The sequence below is a fragment of the Oncorhynchus nerka genome, linkage group LG3, assembly GCF_034236695.1.
Source record: "Oncorhynchus nerka isolate Pitt River linkage group LG3, Oner_Uvic_2.0, whole genome shotgun sequence".
NCBI classification, from domain to species: Eukaryota; Metazoa; Chordata; class Actinopteri; order Salmoniformes; family Salmonidae; genus Oncorhynchus; species Oncorhynchus nerka.
In genome coordinates this window covers 18,860,340-18,880,802 of record NC_088398.1, presented here as the reverse complement: position 1 = coordinate 18,880,802, position 20,463 = coordinate 18,860,340, and the positions used below count along the sequence as shown (strand labels likewise).

The window sequence follows — 20,463 nt, the reverse complement described above, 5'->3', positions numbered from 1 at the left end:
CACTCCTTTTCCTGTTTGTTCCAGTGCTGAAATGTCACCGATAGGATCTGAGCACCCTAATCGGGTTGACCCCAAAATAAACACCGACAAATCAGCATATTCAGCATATTTACTACATTAGAATTAGTAACGATGTATTATTAGCTATTAGTATAATAATACGGTTTTCACTCACACGAATAAGTACAACGTTTTTACTGACTGAGATGAACAGGCCGGAATCATCGTAATAAAACACTGTTCCCACACGGATGAAGAAGACTGCATGCCACACGAGAAGTCTTAGAACATTTATGCAACATTTGCGTTCATAAAAAATGTTTGTGAAAATATTTCCTGCATTTTCAATAACAGTCTATCTATCACTATAATGTGTTAGTGCCATATATTAACATTAGCAAGATAATTTCATGTGGATTGATGAAATAATAGATTTGAGGATGTCAAGGAAGTTCTGCTATTAGCTTCTGCCGTTAATTACACTAGTGCAAGTTATGGCACTATCAAAGCAAGACGACACAGCCAATGTTGTACTCCCTGGAGAGGAACCCAAAGACGGATTGCCATGTCTTACCCCACCTGTCCAAAGCAAAACATCTACTGGCAGGACTTTGAATGAGAAAGAGATGGAGAAACTGACAGGTGACCAGACTTTGGTGTCTGACTTCAAGCAGATGAAGTTGGAAAAGGAGGCACAGAAAAACTGGGACTTGTTTTACAAAAGGAACACAACAAACTTTTTCAAGGATAGGCATTGGACCACCAGAGAGTTTGAAGAACTGAAAGTGTGCCTTGAGGTAAGACGATGGCATAGGAAGTTGTTAGGTTTCCAACTAGGGGTGCATCTCAATAAATTTCTCAATATGGTACGTTTCTCTCTCAGTTTGAAGCCCAGAAGCTGGTCCTGCTTGAAGCTGGCTGTGGGGTTGGGAACTGCATCTTCCCACTACTGGAGGAAGACCTCAACATCTTTGTCTATGCCTGTGACTTCTCACCACGAGCTGTGGAGTTTGTGAAGGTAAGAAGATGTACCACTGATGACCCAGAGCCAGTGGGACTTTTAACAAAACAACCCTGATATCCAGTGTCATTTTCTCTTTGTCCTCAGCAACACTCCCTGTACTGTGCTGAGCGCTGCAGTGCGTTCCAGTGTGACCTCACTAAGGATGACCTGAGGGGTAACGTCCCAGTGGGATGTGTGGATGTGGCCACGCTCATATTCGTCCTCTCAGCCATCCACCCAGACAAGATGCAGCTGGCTCTGGACAACATTTACAGGGTGAGACAGGGCTGAGGAAAAGGATGAAACTGCAGTAAACACTTAACACCCTCAAAATAACTTGTGACTGAATTGACATTCTCTGTGTCAGGTTCTGAAGCCAGGGGGCATCATTCTGTTCAGGGACTATGGTCTGTATGACCACGCCATGATGAGATTTAAGGCTGGAAACAAACTGGGAGAGAACTTCTACGTCAGACAGGATGGTACCAGGTCTTATTTCTTCTCCAAAGGTCAGTCCATTCCTCTTTCCTTTCCTACATTTTCCCTCATAGTTATTTTAGCTTTTTTGGCTTTCTTTATTGTCTTTTTTTTTGTCTTTTCGAATGACCTACAAGCAGTAAGCAGTCGGTCTGGTCTCTTCTATGGGACTCTTTCTCTGTTTATACATTTTGAATCATGGTTATTGTCTAATCTTGATTGTTGTCCAGTCATGTGGTCCAGTGCTGCAAGGAAAGACCTAGTTAAGCTGCAGCCCAGAACAGAGCGGCACGTCTTGCTCTTCATTGTAATCAGAGGGATGATATAAATACTATGCAGGCCAGTCTCTCTTGGCTGAGAGTTGAGGAGAGACTGACTGCATTACCTCTTCTTTTTATAAGAAATATTAATGTGTTGAAAATTCCAAATTGTTTGCATAGTCAACTTACACACAGCTCTGACACACACACTTATCCCACCAGACATGCTGCCACCAGGGGTCTTTTCCTATGCCCCAAATCCAGAACAAAGTCAAGAAAATGTACAGTATTATATAGAGCCCTTATTGCATGGAACTTCCTTCCATCTCATATTGCTCAAATAAACAGCAAACCTGGTTTCAAAAAACAGATAAAGCAACACCTCACGGCACAACGCCTCTCCCCTATTTGACATAGATAGTTTGTGTGTATGCATTGATATGTAGGCTACTTGTGCCTTTAATTTTATTTATGTATTTCTGTCCTTGAGCTGTTCTTGTCTATTAATGTTCTGTATTATGTCATTGTGTATTATGTCATGTTTTGTGTGGACCCCAGGAAGAGTAGCTGCTGCTTTTGCAACAGCCAATAGGGATCCTAATAAAATACCAAATCTGAATGTCTGTGTTTCAGAGCTCCTAGCAGACCTGTTCAGAGGGGCGGGGTTCGAGAGTGTAACCAATGAGTACGTGCTACGAGAAACGGTCAATAAGAAGGAGGGGCTTTGTGTGCCCAGGGTGTTCCTTCAAAGCAAGTTCCGAAGGCCAGACCAATTACAGGGCTCCTGAAGTCCCTTTCCTCAACGAATGTTTGAAACCTTCAAAGGCACAAATGGACTAAAACCTTCATATATAAATGGATATCATTGGACAAAAGCCTACACTGCCGTCTTGCTGATCAAGTGCTGCTTGTTTGATTATGCCTTTTTATTATTAGAGCTCAGTGGTGGAAAAAGGACCCAATTGTCATACATGAGTAAAGAAACCTTAATAGAAAATGACTCAAGTAAAAGTCACCCACTAAAATACTACTTGAGTAAAAGTTTTTTTTTAAATAGTATAATCAAAAGTAAATGTAATTGCTAAAATATACTTAAGTATCAAAAGTAAAAGTAAATACTATACATAATTTTCAATTCCTTATATTAAGCAAACCAGAAAGCACAATTAGTTTTATTTACTGATAGTCGGGCACACTCCAACACAGACAAACAAACAAAGTATTTGTGTTTAGTGAAGTCTGCCAGATCAGAGGCAGTAGTGATGACTGCGTGTTTTTTTGACAAGTACGTACATTTTACAATGTTCCTATCATGCTAAGCATTCAAAATGTAACGAGTACTTTTGATTGTCAGGGAAAATGGGAGTCAAAAGTTTTTTTAAATCTTTAGGAATGTAGTGAAGTAAAAGTTGTAAAAAATATAAATGATAAAGTACAAATACCCCCAAAAAACTGCTTAAGTAGTACTTCAACGTATTTTTACTTAATTACTTTACACCAATGATAAAACTGTATATGATGGAGAATTTCTTAGAGAGAATGGTTTGGTTGTGTAGTTTCAGAGTTGTTAAAGTTCCAATACAATTTTTTTGCTGCCAACTTTTCCAATCATGTAATACATTTTCTTTACCACAAGGGGGCAACAAAATCTGTATAAAAAAAATCTGTAACATCAAGTGCTCCTTGGTTAGTCAAAATAAATATTCATATTTTTTATCCTGCTCAATTTGTTGAATGTTTCCAGTTGATCATGTTTACCTAGCATTCATACACAATGTGCATAGTTGACAAACCCATGTTGACTTCTAAAAATGTAACATATCTGACACAATTATGCTAGATTTGAGTTCTTGGTGTCTGAGATTATGCACCTTAATGATTTTAAGTGGGCAGGAATTGTTTTAGTACAACAGTAACAAATCCTGATATTTTAAAATTGAGAATACCTCTGATTTTATGTCTTTAGGCACTGAACAACAAGCATCTGGATTAGTTTTTGAGACCACCTCTTTTTTTTCTGCCCCCCTCCCCTCCAAATCCACCCATCTGTGACACCACAAAGTGACCCCTGACCCTGTAGTAGGATGAGTCAACAGCAAGAAGCTGAAATTGTTAATCACATGTAACCTTTTCAAAGACCTTACAGGTGTGCGTGTGTATTTTTTCATGTGGAACTGACCCCACCACGCATTTGCCCTTTCCAGCAGTGGACTGGGTCTGTGTGGGTTTGTGCCATGTCACCTTTGGGAAATGAGACACGTGTCACTCCTCACATCATCAGGAACGGGAGGGCAGCTGTATCCACAGCACACGAGGAGTCTGACATTCAGGGAAATGCCACAAACCCACCAGACACTTGGGGCTCAAAGGCCAGCTCCCTTCTGGCTTTTTATAGCCAATTCTGGGTTTACTGATACAAAGCACTGCTGTTTAAAATGGGTCTGACCATCATTTCAACATCCCAGAACCAAAGTCTTGCATCTACTTTGTTTATGTAACCTGGCAAGTCAGTTAAGAATAAATTATAATTTACAATGACAGCCTACCCCGGCCATTTACAATGACAGCCTACCCCGGCCATTTACAATGACAGCCTACCCCGGCCATTTACAATGACAGCCTACCCCGGCCATTTACAATGACAGCCTACCCCGGCCATTTACAATGACAGCCTACCCTGGCCATTTACAATGACAGCCTACCCTGGCCATTTACAATGACAGCCTACCCCGGCCATTTACAATGACAGCCTACTCCGGCCATTTACAATGACAGCCTACCCCGGCCAAACCCAATTGTGTGCTGCCCTATGGGACTCCCGAACACAGCTGGATGTGATTCAGCCTGGATTCGAACCAGGGACTGTAGTGACACCTTGTGCACTGAGATGCAGTGCCTTAGACCGCTGCGCCACTCAGGAGCCCATTTTAACATCTGTCCACAAGAGATTAGTCTGAGAAAGGCTTTGCAGAGTTTCACTGACATTCATCTTCCATGTCAGACCGACCCTACCCACTGAGTACAGAACTCAATTCAACGTCTATTCCACCTTGGTTCCACGTAATTTCATTGAAACGATGTGGAAATAACATTTATTCAACCAGTGTGTGCCCAGTGGATAGTGAATAAGCACAGTACCCACCATTTCCATATCCTGTCAATAGGAAGTCTATAGCAACACAATGAGTCGTTGAGGGAGTACACAGGGGCTCCCAGTCCAATTCAAGGTCCCCATCATCACTCATCACCTGTCACCATTATAACGTTTGTGACACAGGTACACACCCTGATCCGTCCTGTACACACACACACACACACACACATAAACAAGTGGCGCCCGTCTTTCTATCGCGTGACGAGGGGTCTTACTGATGGTTCAGGGGAATCATTATTGTGAGTCTCGACCCCCAATAATGATCTCTTAATGTATCCCACATTCACTCACTGCTATAACACTTGTCACTTTTCCCCTAAACATTTACAGCACTGTGGTCCTTATCAGCCTCTTAGGATCCTTTGTATATGAAGATGCTATAGATGCACCTGGAATGTTTTGTGAGGTGGAGCCCCCACGAGTGTGATATTGCATAAGAGGAATGTGATAGGAGGGATTGCAGGGTATGATTTCATATTTCTCGCCCCCTCTCTTTTTCACTCTCTTATTCAATTGGGCAGAAGGTTCCTTGTGTCTCAGAGATAAAATATAGTACATATCTCTATCCTCAATGTTCTGAACGTTCCACCCTACTCAATGGGACCATGCCAACATCCGCCTCTCTTATATTGCTGTCTTTTCCTTTATAGAGAGGGCGCTTCCTGTAGAAACACAGGCTCAGGCTGAGGTCAGCTCTGCTCCACAAAGTGGAAGAGAGCATTGAAGAGGTCATAGCCTTCTAGTACTCGATATCTGGAGGGGTTTGCCATATCCTGTTATTCAGATGAATTCCTTTGGGTGGACAGAACATGCTGACTGCTGTAGATGACCTTGTGCTTTTGATAGTAGTTACGGTGATGTAAAGTGGGAAGCTGTACGCTTGTGAGATAAGGCTAGTACACTGTTCCCTGTATAATTACCGTGGAAGGGATCCCTTCCTTAATGATATTGATTTAAGTTCAAATATATATATATGTACACTGCTCAAAAAAATAAAGGGAACACTAAAATAACACATCCTAGATCTGAATGAATGAAATATTCTTATTAAATACTTTTTTCTTTACATAGTTGAATGTGCTGACAACAAAATCACACAAAAATTATCAATGGAAATCAAATTTATCAACCCATGGAGGTCTGGATTTGGAGTCACACTCAAAATTAAAGTGGAAAGCCACACTACAGGCTGATCCAACTTTGATGTAATGTCCTTAAAACAAGTCAAAATGAGGCTCAGTAGTGTGTGTGGCCTCCACGTGCCTGTATGACCTCCCTACAATGCCTGGGCATGCTCCTGATGAGGTGGCGGATGGTCTCCTGAGGGATCTCCTCCCAGACCTGGACTAAAGCATCTGCCAACTCCTGGACAGTCTGTGGTGCAACGTGGCGTTGGTGGATGGAGCGAGACATGATGTCCAAGATGTGCTCAATTGGATTCAGGTCTGGGGAACGGGCGGGCCAGTCCATAGCATCAATGCTTTCCTCTTGCAGGAACTGCTGACACACTCCAGCCACATGAGGTCTAGCATTGTCTTGCATTAGGAGGAACCCAGGGCCAACCACACCAGCATATGGTCTCACAAGGGGTCTGAGGATCTCATCTCGGTACCTAATGGCAGTCAGGCTACCTCTGGCGAACACATGGAGGGCTGTGCGGCCCCCCAAAGAAATGCCACCCCACACCATGACTGACCCACCGCCAAACCGGTCATGCTGGAGGATGTTGCAGGCAGCAGAACGTTCTCCACGGCGTCTCCAGACTCTGTCACGTCTGTCACATGTGCTCAGTGTCAACCTGCTTTCCTCTGTGAAGAGCACAGGGCGCCAGTGGCGAATTTGCCAATCTTGGTGTTCTCTGGCAAATGTCAAACGTCCTGCACGGTGTTGGGCTGTAAGCACAACCCCCACCTGTGGACGTCGGGCCCTCATACCACCCTCATGGAGTCTGTTTCTGACCGTTTGAGCAGACACATGCACATTTGTGGCCTGCTGGAGGTCATTTTGCAGGGCTCTGGCAGTGCTCCTCCTGCTCCTCCTTGCACAAAGGCGGAGGTAGCGGTCCTGCTGCTGGGTTGTTGCCCTCCTACGGCCTCCTCCACGTCTCCTGATGTACTGGCCTGTCTCCTGGTAGCGCCTCTATGCTCTGGACACTACGCTGACAGACACAGCAAACCTTCTTGCCACAGCTCGCATTGATGTACCATCCTGGATGAGCTGCACTACCTGAGCCACTTGTGTGGGTTGTAGACTCCGTATCATGCTACCACTAGAGTGAAAGCACCGCCAGTATTCAAAAGTGACCAAAACATCAGCCAGGAAGCATAGGAACTGAGAAGTGGTCTGTGGTCACCACCTGCAGAACCACTCCTTTATTGGGGGTGTCTTGCTACTTGCCTATAATTTCCACCTGTTGTCTATTCCATTTGCACAACAGCATGTGAAATTTATTGTCAATCAGTGTTGCTTCCTAAGTGACAGTTTGATTTCACAGAAGTGTGATTGACTTGGAGTTACATTGTGTTGTTTAAGTGTTCCCTTTATTTTTTTGAGCAGTGTATGTTCACAGTCCTACATGTGGCATTTTGGGGCTTATGGTTTAAATAAGTATTGGAGAAACACTGTAGGCTATGCTGTTATGAATGCGTATTGAAATACTAATCCTGATTTCACATTGGTTCTTGATATACTGCATACTCCCACTCCCCGCCTGATCACTGCCATCCTACTGGGCTGTATACAATATATGCGATCCTCCTAAATGAGGCATGTTATTCTCTGTCGGTGAATGGGTAGCGGATGTATTCCAAGACGGTTTTCCAAACGGGACACGACCCAATCAGATTGGAGCGCTGTGGAAAAAGTGGTTGATCTGCTTCCTCCCGTCGTCGTGTCTCGTTATTAACACTGTCAGTGAACTGGAGTTCTAACAGGCCCGTTCTAGCTGCTCTGTCCGATGGCTTTAAGGTGAGCAGCCAGACAGTCTGAGTTAAATAACTGTCAAAACAATCACCCCCCTCAATCTGCCCGTCTGCCTGCCTGCCAGCCATCCTCTGCTTCTCTCTTTTCCCCTCTGATGGGCATGGGGAATGAAAACAAGGGTGTCTGGATGTGGGTATGACAGAGGGAGAGAAAAAGAGAGAGTGAAAGAAGGAGCAAGTAAGCACCTGTGTTTGTGTTGACTGTATCTGTGTGAATACAGGTCCAAGAGGTGTGTGTTTGTGTTGACTGTACCTGTGTGAATACAGGTCCAAGAGGTGTGTGTTTGTGTTGACTGTACCTGTGTGAATACAGGTCCAAGAGGTGTGTGTTTGTGTTGACTGTACCTGTGTGAATACAGGTCCAAGAGGTGTGTGTTTGTGTTGACTGTACCTGTGTGAATACAGGTCCAAGAGGTGTGTGTTTGTGTTGACTGTACCTGTGTGAATACAGGTCCAAGAGGTGTGTGTTTGTGTTGACTGTACCTGTGTGAATACAGGTCCAAGAGGTGTGTGTTTGTGTGTGTGGGAGAAAAAGAGGGTGTAATACCTGGATGTAGTCCCACACTGCAGAGATGCTATCCTCCTGTCCTAGCTATGGGAACAGCGCTAAAGGCAGCACCGTGTCTGAGTACCCTGTACTTACGTACTGTCACCTTACTATCCACGGCTGTCTAATCACGCACAGCAGCACCGATAAGGACCTCTTATATGCTGAGGTTAATGAACAAAACGGGCTGTTGAACAGAACTGTGTCAGGATAAGGGTCCTTCACTGATGATGTGAATGGGTGCTATTTGCCTATCGACCCATATTAAGTATATCTGGGTCACATGGTGTCTGAATCAGGATGGGACAAACACAGATAACAAGACGTGAACCTAATGGAAGATTAGATTGTATGAGCTCAGTAACATTGATAGGTCTGTCCTGTCATCATAGTGCACTGCAGTAAAATAACTGTAAATCCAGCATTCTAATGGTAGTTGAATGGTAACCGAGCCTTATGTTCTAATGTCAAGCAATTGCACTGATAGGTGTCATTCAAAGCCTCTATCACTTCACAAACTCTTTCTAACATTACCACCTACACATTACATTGACATACTGGGCATTCCATTACCTTAGATTGAGAGAAAGTGAGAATGAAAAAGATTTAGGTCAAACATGTCCATGAAGAAAGGGGACAGTTCCACTCAGATATACAACATCCCAGATGAGTCCTGTCTAACATGATTGGTGAGTATAATATAGAATATAGGATGAAGAGAGTATCTGGTATTTTGGAGTTGGCTAATACAAAGAGGGTATCTGGTTGGGTATGGCTAACTGGTCTATGTGGAATGTAGGGGCAATGAATATCTAAGGGTATTCATTAAATACCAATTTCATTCATTATTATCTGAAATCTGTAACATTCTATTTTGGGAAGAATATATATATTAAATACATTTATAAAAAGGTATTGAGTTTCCCAAATTGTATATTCAGCTTGTTATAACTGTTTTACCACACAGTAAGTCGTCTCTGATGGTACATACATCTATAAATGCATCGGGTTGGACAGCAGAAGGGGCGTAACGTTACGCTGTATATAAAAGTCATTTCATCATCACTTCCTCAGTGGCTCGGTATTGGACGCAGACAGAGTGCTGCTATGTCAATTAACATACAAGACGATTATCACTCTTTTGTCTTTCAATGACCTGTATAGCGCTTTGATATAGATATAAATATTTCAAACGTCGTTTTTATCATCGCTAACGTTGCAGTGTGATTGAGCGTGTTCGTGAAACTCCTGTCACGCGGTTAGAGAGTCTCTTGGAAATTGGCTTTGTTCGCTCCGACAGCACACAGTCAGTCTGCGTTATCATCCAGAATGGACCATTTGGAGAAAGAAAATAGGTCTGATGAAGATTCGGAATATGAAGAAGAGGAGGTGGACCCTAGAATTCAGGTACGTTATAATAACAATTGCTCTTTGTTTCAATTGAGAATAACTAATTAATTAATTTAACTACATTTGATGCAGTGCACATCTTAAGAGTATGTATTATCCCAGGCAGAAAGTCTTATCTGATTTGGGGTATTTAAAAAAAAAAGAGTTTTTCATGTATTGATTTATCAAGAGTGTCTGTCTACCTTGAACAAAAGGTCAGTATTGTACCTGACTTAGTTGCTATGTAGGCCTACTGGTTATGTTTCTGATTGTCTTATGTTTTAGCCAAACTTGTTTTTGATTTAATAGAATGCATGGGAGTAAAGGCCTGACACTCAAATAGCATGTTCATCTGAATCTACCCTCTGCTGTGTATTAGACTATTCATTGGTTGAAAAATAACATAAAAGCTATGTGTATTTAATATATCCATAAATCAAGATAGTAGCTGATCCTTGTGTTCGTTCAAACCATCACTCTGACTAACTTCTATTGTCCAGTCTAGTATTTCAGCCTAGTGTAACACATTCCAGATGTTGCAGACTTCCCAGATACTGTACATTCCTTTCTCTTGGTGTTGCTCAATATTGTCCTATGCTCTCTTTCTTACAGGGAGAACTGGAGAAACTCAACCAGTCCACAGATGACATCAACAGATGTGAGACACAACTAGAGGTAAGACCGTACACACACACACACACACACACACACACACACACACACACACACACACACACACACACACACACACTTTCAAGTTTAACATACATGTTCCCTCCAAAGTGCACCACATGACTGACACTGATTGACAATTACAAGCTGACCCCCTATCAAAGAATTCCTTTCAACCATTAGACATTGACCTCTGCATATGAAAGATGATTCGTTCTGGTCATTGAGGTGGTTTATGTTGCAGAATGATGATCTTTGGATGCTGTTAAATGTCAGTAAAATAGTAGCACACAGTTCTGTCATTCATAATACAGTTTTGGAACTGTATTACAGTAGACCGTCTCTTTAGGACATCCGTTTGGGTCAAAGGCATTCAGTCTATAAAATACCTGTCATTTCTAATGGTACTGGACCCTCACCGACTTGATCAGCATAAAGCTTAAAGAACTTGTACAATGTTTCCATTGATCTTGAGGTTCAATGAGTTCTTGTCGAATACTTAGTTGTTTTTCGAGTTCAGATATACCCCCTCTGTGTTGTTGTTGTTGAGTCAGCGGATCATGGTCAAATCTGTTTATGTGTAGACCCAGTTTGATGTGGTCTCAATGCAAAGCTGTCTGCCGTTGGAGTAAACGGTGCGCCAATCGGTGAAGTGTGTCTATTTGACATGGACTTGAGTCTTTACCAATGGCTCCTCCGATCTGTAAACAAAATGAATGTCTCAAAATAACAGATTTTTTAAAAACACACGAAAACACAAACAAAATAATATCCAGTATGTTTCTTTTCTGAGAGAGCAAGGAATAATGTCCAACTTTTTTTAATGCATTTGACTTCAAAGGGGATAAACAAACAGATGTACTGATTCACCATTTCTCAAGTACATACCCGAGGGAAGTAGGGGTGCTGAGGGTGCCGCAGCCCCCCCTAAAAAAATCACAAAATATAAAAGGAAGAAATCTTAACTACTGCTCAGTGAAGATTTGGCAGAGCTTCTGGTGTTGATGGAGTGATGAGGATCGCCAGGAGCAGAGCCCAGTGGATGTAGGCCTGTCATCATGCCCTGGTAATGGACTATTGCCTGTAGGGTTTGTATTGATCTTGTCAAGGAGCACGTGTGACAGCTTTTGTGACAAGGGGAAATGCAGAACAATGGCCAGAGTTCCATAACATCTGATCATTTTTTGTTGAATTCAGAGACCTTTCATTAATATCAATATCACCATCCAAGTGGAAAAATATGTATCTGGGTAAAGGGCAATACAGTTACACAAATGGTTTGGATTGAATTCAAATATTTTTAGCTTTACAACTGTGTGTTTGACATGGTGTTCAGTGTATAAGGAGGCTGTGACAGAGGAAATGCAATGCGTCACAAAAGCAAAGCTCTGCTCGACCCTGAGGTGTGAGAGACAGAGAGACTGCACTGTAACATCTGAGGTGTGAGAGACAGAGAGACTGTACTGTAACCTCTGAGGTGTGAGAGACTGCACTGTAACCTCTGAGGTGTGAGAGACAGAGAGACTGCACTGTAACCTCTGAGGTGTGAGAGACAGAGAGACTGTACTGTAACCTCTGAGGTGTGAGGGACAGAGAGACTGCACTGTACTGTAACCTCTGAGGTTTGAGAGACAGAGAGACTGCACTGTAACCTCTGAGGTGTGAGAGACAGAGAGACTGCACTGTAACCTCTGTGGTGTGAGAGACAGAGATACTGTACTGTAACCTCTGAGGTGTGAGGGACAGAGAGACTGCACTGTATTGTAACCTATGAGGTGTGAGGGACCGAGACACTGCACTGTACTGTAACCTCTGAGGTGTGAGGGACAGAGAGACTGTACTGTAACCTCTGAGGTGTGAGAGACTGTACTGTAACATCTGAGGTGTGAGGGACGGAGAGACTGCACTGTAACATCTGAGGTGTGAGAGACAGAGAGGCTGCACTGTAACCTCTGGTGTGAGAGACAGAGAGACTGCACTGTACTGTAACCTCTGGTGTGAGAGACAGAGAGACTGCACTGTACTGTGACCTCTGAGGTGTGAGGGACAGAGAGACTGCACTGTAACATCTGAGGTGTGAGAGACAGAGAGGCTGCACTGTAACCTCTGGTGTGAGAGACAGAGAGACTGCACTGTACTGTAACCTCTGAGGTGTGAGGGACAGAGAGACTGCACTGTAACCTCTGAGGTGTGAGGGATAGAGAGACTGCACTGTACTGTAACCTCTGAGGTGTGAGAGACTGCACTGTAACCTCTGAGGTGTGAGAGACTGCAATGTAACCTCTGAGGTGTGAGGGACAGAGAGACTGTACTGTAACCTCTGAGGTGTGAGGGATAGAGAGACTGCACTGTACTGTAACCTCTGAGGTGTGAGAGACTGCACTGTAACCTCTGAGGTGTGAGAGACTGCAATGTAACCTCTGAGGTGTGAGAGACAGAGATACTGCACTGTAACCTCTGAGGTGTGAGGGACAGAGAGACTGCACTGTACTGTAACCTCTGTGGTGTGAGGGACAGAGAGACTGCACTGTACTGTAACCTCTGAGGTGTGAGAGACAGAGATACTGTACTGTAACCTATGTGGTGTGAGGGACAGAGAGACTGCACTGTAACCTCTGAGGTGTGAGGGACAGAGAGACTACACTGTAACCTCTGAGGTGTGAGAGACAGAGATACTGTACTGTAACCTCTGTGGTGTGAGAGACAGAGATACTGTACTGTAACCTCTGAGGTGTGAGGGACAGCGAGACTGCACTGTACTGTAACCTCTGAGGTGTGAGGGACAGAGAGACTGCACTGTATTGTAACCTATGAGGTGTGAGGGACCGAGACACTGCACTGTACTGTAACCTCTGAGGTGTGAGGGACAGAGAGACTGTACTGTAACCTCTGAGGTGTGAGGGATAGAGAGACTGCACTGTACTGTAACCTCTGAGGTGTGAGAGACTGCAATGTAACCTCTGAGGTGTGAGGGATAGAGAGACTGCACTGTACTGTAACCTCTGAGGTGTGAGAGACTGCACTGTAACCTCTGAGGTGTGAGAGACTGCAATGTAACCTCTGAGGTGTGAGGGACAGAGAGACTGCACTGTAACATCTGAGGTGTGAGGGACAGAGAGACTGCACTGTAACATCTGAGGTGTGAGGGACAGAGAGACTGTACTGTAACCTCTGAGGTGTGAGGGACAGAGAGACTGCACTGTACTGTAACCTCTGAGGTGTGAGGGATAGAGAGACTGCACTGTACTGTAAGCTCTGAGGTGTGAGAGACTGCAATGTAACCTCTGAGGTGTGAGAGACAGAGAGACTGCACTGTAACATCTGAGGTGTGAGGGACAGAGAGACTGTACTGTAACCTCTGAGGTGTGAGAGACAGAGAGACTATACTGTAACATCTGAGGTGTGAGGGACAGAGAGACTGTACTGTAACCTCTGAGGTGTGAGGGACAGAGAGACTGCACTGTAACATCTGAGGTGTGAGGGACAGAGAGACTGCACTGTATTGTAACCTATGAGGTGTGAGGGACCGAGACACTGCACTGTACTGTAACCTCTGAGGTGTGAGGGACAGAGAGACTGTACTGTAACCTCTGAAGTGTGAGGGACAGAGAGCCTGCACTGTACTGTAACCTCTGAGGTGTGAGGGACGGAGAGACTGTACTGTAACCTCTGAGGTGTGAGAGACTGTACTGTAACCTCTGAAGTGTGAGGGACAGAGAGACTGCACTGTACTGTAACCTCTGAGGTGTGAGGGACGGAGAGACTGCACTGTAACATCTGAGGTGTGAGGGACGGAGATACTGCACTGTAACATCTGAGGTGTGAGAGACAGAGAGGCTGCACTGTAACCTCTGGTGTGAGAGACAGAGAGACTGCACTGTACTGTAACCTCTGGTGTGAGAGACAGAGAGACTGCACTGTACTGTGACCTCTGAGGTGTGAGGGACAGAGAGGCTGCACTGTAACCTCTGGTGTGAGAGACTGCACTGTACTGTAACCTCTGAGGTGTGAGGGACAGAGAGACTGCACTGTAACATCTGAGGTGTGAGAGACAGAGAGCCTGCACTGTAACCTCTGGTGTGAGAGACATAGAGACTGCACTGTACTGTAACCTCTGAGGTGTGAGGGATAGAGAGACTGCACTGTACTGTAAGCTCTGAGGTGTGAGAGACTGCAATGTAACCTCTGAGGTGTGAGGGACAGAGAGACTGTACTGTAACCTCTGAGGTGTGAGAGACAGAGAGACTGTACTGTAACCTCTGAGGTGTGAGAGACAGAGAGACTGCACTGTAACCTCTGAGGTGTGAGAGACAGAGAGACTGCACTGTAACCTCTGAGGTGTGAGAGACAGAGAGACTGCACTGTAACCTCTGAGGTGTGAGAGACAGAGAGACTGCACTGTAACCTCTGAGGTATGAGAGACAGAGAGACTGTACTGTAACCTCTGAGGTGTGAGGGACAGAGAGACTGCACTGTACTGTAACCTCTGAGGTGTGAGAGACAGAGAGACTGCACTGTAACCTCTGTGGTGTGAGAGACAGAGATACTGTACTGTAACCTCTGAGGTGTGAGGGACAGAGAGACTGTACTGTAACCTCTGAGGTGTGAGAGACTGTACTGTAACATCTGAGGTGTGAGGGACGGAGAGACTGCACTGTAACATCTGAGGTGTGAGAGACAGAGAGGCTGCACTGTAACCTCTGGTGTGAGAGACAGAGAGACTGCACTGTACTGTAACCTCTGGTGTGAGAGACAGAGAGACTGCACTGTACTGTGACCTCTGAGGTGTGAGAGACAGAGAGGCTGCACTGTAACCTCTGGTGTGAGAGACAGAGAGACTGCACTGTACTGTAACCTCTGAGGTATGAGGGACAGAGAGACTGCACTGTAACCTCTGAGGTGTGAGGGATAGAGAGACTGCACTGTACTGTAACCTCTGAGGTGTGAGGGATAGAGAGACTGCACTGTACTGTAAGCTCTGAGGTGTGAGAGACTGCAATGTAACCTCTGAGGTGTGAGGGACAGAGAGACTGTACTGTACTGTAACCTCTGAGGTGTGAGGGACTGCACTGTAACCTCTGAGGTGTGAGAGACTGCACTGTAACCTCTGAGGTGTGAGGGACCGAGACACTGCACTGTACTGTAACCTCTGAGGTGTGAGGGACAGAGAGACTGTACTGTAACCTCTGAAGTGTGAGGGACAGAGAGACTGCACTGTAACCTCTGAGGTGTGAGATACTGCAACATAACCTCTGAGGTGTGAAAGACTGCAATGTAACCTCTGAGGTGTGAGGGACAGAGAGACTGCACTGTAACATCTGAGGTGTGAGGGACAGAGAGACTGTACTGTAACCTCTGAGGTGTGAGAGACCGAGAGACTGCACTGTAACATCTGAGGTGTGAGGGACAGAGAGACTGTACTGTAACCTCTGAGGTGTGAGGGACAGAGAGACTGCACTGTAACATCTGAGGTGTGAGGGACAGAGAGACTGTACTGTAACCTCTGAGGTGTGAGGGACAGAGAGACTGCACTGTACTGTAACCTCTGAGGTGTGAGAGACAGAGATACTGCACTGTAACCTCTGAGGTGTGAGGGACAGAGAGACTGCACTGTACTGTAACCTCTGTGGTGTGAGGGACAGAGAGACTGCACTGTACTGTAACCTCTGAGGTGTGAGAGACAGAGATACTGTACTGTAACCTCTGTGGTGTGAGGGACAGAGAGACTGCACTGTAACATCTGAGGTGTGAGGGACAGAGAGACTGCACTGTAACCTCTGAGGTGTGAGAGACAGAGAGACTGCACTGTAACATCTGAGGTGTGAGGGACAGAGAGAGACTGCCTCTGAGGTGTGAGGGACTGTACTGTAACCTCTGAGGTGTGAGGACTGGTAGAAGTGTGACTGCACTGTAACATCTGAGGTGTGAGGGACGGAGAGACTGCACTGTAACATCTGAGGTGTGAGGGAGACAGAGTAACATCTGAGGTGCACTGTAAACCTCTGGTGTGAGAGACAGAGAGACTGCACTGTACTGTAACCTCTGGTGTGAGAGACAGAGAGACTGCACTGTACTGTGACCTCTGAGGTGTGAGGGACAGAGAGGCTGCACTGTAACCTCTGGTGTGAGAGACTGCACTGTACTGTAACCTCTGAGGTGTGAGGGACAGAGAGACTGCACTGTAACATCTGAGGTGTGAGAGACAGAGAGCCTGCACTGTAACCTCTGGTGTGAGAGACATAGAGACTGCACTGTACTGTAACCTCTGAGGTGTGAGGGACAGAGAGACTGCACTGTACTGTAACCTCTGTGGTGTGAGGGACAGAGAGACTGCACTGTACTGTAACCTCTGAGGTGTGAGAGACAGAGATACTGTACTGTAACCTCTGTGGTGTGAGGGACAGAGAGACTGCACTGTAACATCTGAGGTGTGAGGGACAGAGAGACTGCACTGTAACCTCTGAGGTGTGAGAGACAGAGAGACTGTACTGTAACATCTGAGGTGTGAGGGACAGAGAGACTGTACTGTAACCTCTGAGGTGTGAGGGACAGAGAGACTGCACTGTAACATCTGAGGTGTGAGGGACAGAGAGACTGCACTGTATTGTAACCTATGAGGTGTGAGGGACCGAGACACTGCACTGTACTGTAACCTCTGAGGTGTGAGGGACAGAGAGACTGTACTGTAACCTCTGAAGTGTGAGGGACAGAGAGACTGCACTGTACTGTAACCTCTGAGGTGTGAGGGACGGAGAGACTGTACTGTAACCTCTGAGGTGTGAGAGACTGTACTGTAACCCTCTGAAGTGTGAGGGACAGAGAGACTGCACTGTACTGTAACCTCTGAGGTGTGAGGGACGGAGAGACTGTACTGTAACATCTGAGGTGTGAGGGACAGAGAGACTGTACTGTAACCTCTGAGGTGTGAGGGACAGAGAGACTGCACTGTAACATCTGAGGTGTGAGGGACAGAGAGACTGCACTGTATTGTAACCTATGAGGTGTGAGGGACCGAGACACTGCACTGTACTGTAACCTCTGAGGTGTGAGGGACAGAGAGACTGTACTGTAACCTCTGAAGTGTGAGGGACAGAGAGACTGCACTGTACTGTAACCTCTGAGGTGTGAGGGACGGAGAGACTGCACTGTAACATCTGAGGTGTGAGGGACGGAGAGACTGCACTGTAACATCTGAGGTGTGAGAGACAGAGAGGCTGCACTGTAACCTCTGGTGTGAGAGACTGTACTGTAACCTCTGAGGTGTGAGGGACAGAGAGACTGCACTGTAACATCTGAGGTGTGAGAGACAGAGAGCCTGCACTGTAACCTCTGGTGTGAGAGACAGAGAGACTGCACTGTACTGTGACCTCTGAGGTGTGAGGGACAGAGAGGCTGCACTGTAACCTCTGGTGTGAGAGACTGCACTGTACTGTAACCTCTGAGGTGTGAGGGACAGAGAGACTGCACTGTAACATCTGAGGTGTGAGAGACAGAGAGCCTGCACTGTAACCTCTGGTGTGAGAGACATAGAGACTGCACTGTACTGTAAGCTCTGAGGTGTGAGAGACTGCAATGTAACCTCTGAGGTGTGAGGGACAGAGAGACTGTACTGTAACCTCTGAGGTGTGAGAGACAGAGAGACTGTACTGTAACCTCTGAGGTGTGAGAGACAGAGAGACTGCACTGTAACCTCTGAGGTATGAGAGACTGTACTGTAACCTCTGAGGTGTGAGGGACAGAGAGACTGCACTGTACTGTAACCTCTGAGGTGTGAGAGACAGAGAGACTGCACTGTAACCTCTGAGGTGTGAGGGACAGAGAGACTGCACTGTATTGTAACCTATGAGGTGTGAGGGACCGAGACACTGCACTGTAATGTAACCTCTGAGGTGTGAGGGACAGAGAGACTGTACTGTAACCTCTGAGGTGTGAGAGACTGTACTGTAACATCTGAGGTGTGAGGGACGGAGAGACTGCACTGTAACATCTGAGGTGTGAGAGACAGAGAGGCTGCACTGTAACCTCTAGTGTGAGAGACAGAGAGACTGCACTGTACTGTAACCTCTGGTGTGAGAGACAGAGAGACTGCACTGTACTGTAACCTCTGAGGTGTGAGGGACAGAGAGACTGCACTGTAACCTCTGAGGTGTGAGGGATAGAGAGACTGCACTGTACTGTAACCTCTGAGGTGGGAGAGACTGCAATGTAACCTCTGAGGTGTGAGAGACTGCACTGTAACCTCTGAGGTGTGAAAGACAGCGAGACTGCATTGTACTGTAACCTCTGAGGTGTGAGGGATAGAGAGACTGCACTGTACTGTAAGCTCTGAGGTGTGAGAGACTGCAATGTAACCTCTGAGGTGTGAGGGACAGAGAGACTGTACTGTACTGTAACCTCTGAGGTGTGAGGGACTGCACTGTAACCTCTGAGGTGTGAGGGACAGAGAGACTGTACTGTAACCTCTGAGGTGTGAGGGACAGAGAGACTGCACTGTAACATCTGAGGTGTGAGGGACAGAGAGACTGTACTGTAACCTCTGAGGTGTGAGGGACAGAGAGACTGCACTGTAACATCTGAGGTGTGAGGGACAGAGAGACTGCACTGTACTGTAACCTCTGTGGTGTGAGGGACAGAGAGACTGCACTGTACTGTAACCTCTGAGGTGTGAGAGACAGAGATACTGTACTGTAACCTCTGTGGTGTGAGGGACAGAGAGACTGCACTGTAACATCTGAGGTGTGAGGGACAGAGAGACTGTACTGTAACCTCTGAGGTGTGAGAGACAGAGAGACTGCACTGTAACATCTGAGGTGTGAGGGACAGAGAGACTGCACTGTACTGTAACCTCTGAGGTGTGAGGGACAGAGAGACTGTACTGTAACCTCTGAGGTGTGAGAGACAGAGAGACTGCACTGTAACATCTGAGGTGTGAGGGACAGAGAGACTGTACTGTAACCTCTGAGGTGTGAGGGACAGAGAGACTGTACTGTAACCTCTGAGGTGTGAGGGACAGAGAGACTGCACTGTAACATCTGAGGTGTGAGGGACAGAGAGACTGTACTGTAACCTCTGAGGTGTGAGAGACAGAGAGACTGTACTGTAACCTCTGGTGTGAGGGACAGAGAGACTGCACTGTAACCTCTGAGGTGTGAGGGATAGAGAGACTGCACTGTACTGTAAGCTCTGAGGTGTGAGAGACTGCAATGGAACCTCTGAGGTGTGAGAGACTGCACTGTAACCTCTGAGGTGTGAAAGACAGCGAGACTGCACTGTACTCTAACCTCTGAGGTGTGAGGGATAGAGAGACTGCACTGTACTGTAACCTCTGAGGTGTGAGGGACAGAGAGACTGCACTGTAACATCTGAGGTGTGAGGGACAGAGAGACTGTACTGTAACATCTGAGGTGTGAGGGACAGAGAGACTGTACTGTAACCTCTGAGGTGTGAAAGACAGCGAGACTGCACTGTACTGTAACCTCTGAGGTGTGAGGGATAGAGAGACTGCACTGTACTGTAAGCTCTGAGGTGTGAGAGACTGCAATGTAACCTCTGAGGTGTGAGGGACAGAGAGACTGTACTGTAACCTCTGAGGTGTGAGGGATAGAGAGACTGCACTGTACTGTAACCTCTGAGGTGTGAGAGACTGCAATGTAACCTCTGAGGTGTGAGGGACAGAGAGACTGCACTGTACTGTAACCTCTGAGGTGTGAGGGACAGCGAGACTGCACTGTACTGTAACCTCTGAGGTGTGAGGGACAGAGAGACTGCACTGTATTGTAACCTATGAGGTGTGAGGGACCGAGACACTGCACTGTACTGTAACCTCTGAGGTGTGAGGGACAGAGAGACTGTACTGTAACCTCTGAGGTGTGAGGGATAGAGAGACTGCACTGTACTGTAAGCTCTGAGGTGTGAGAGACTGCAATGTAACCTCTGAGGTGTGAGGGATAGAGAGACTGCACTGTACTGTAAGCTCTGAG

At 46.0% G+C, this 20,463-nt stretch overlaps 2 protein-coding genes across 2 annotated transcripts in view; both read left to right on the top strand.

Moving 5' to 3' along the window:
• The first annotated feature begins 134 nt into the window (after window positions 1-134).
• Window positions 135-3,466, top strand: LOC115103613 (tRNA N(3)-methylcytidine methyltransferase METTL6-like). The gene is made up of 5 exons (XM_029624458.2): window positions 135-797; window positions 884-1,018; window positions 1,109-1,279; window positions 1,371-1,512; window positions 2,374-3,466. Exons 1-5 carry the CDS (start codon window positions 495-497, stop codon window positions 2,526-2,528), a joined length of 906 nt encoding a protein of 301 aa, XP_029480318.1. The 5' UTR covers window positions 135-494; the 3' UTR covers window positions 2,529-3,466.
• Window positions 3,467-9,505: 6,039 nt separating this feature from the next.
• Window positions 9,506-20,463, top strand: part of LOC115103598 (SH3 domain-binding protein 5-like) — a 36,649-nt gene continuing 25,691 nt past the window's right edge. Inside the window, exons 1-2 of the mRNA XM_029624440.2 lie at window positions 9,506-9,829; window positions 10,424-10,486. Coding sequence (XP_029480300.2) covers window positions 9,752-9,829; window positions 10,424-10,486 — 141 coding nt within the window. The 5' untranslated portion in view covers window positions 9,506-9,751. The remainder of the gene's footprint in view (window positions 9,830-10,423; window positions 10,487-20,463) is intronic.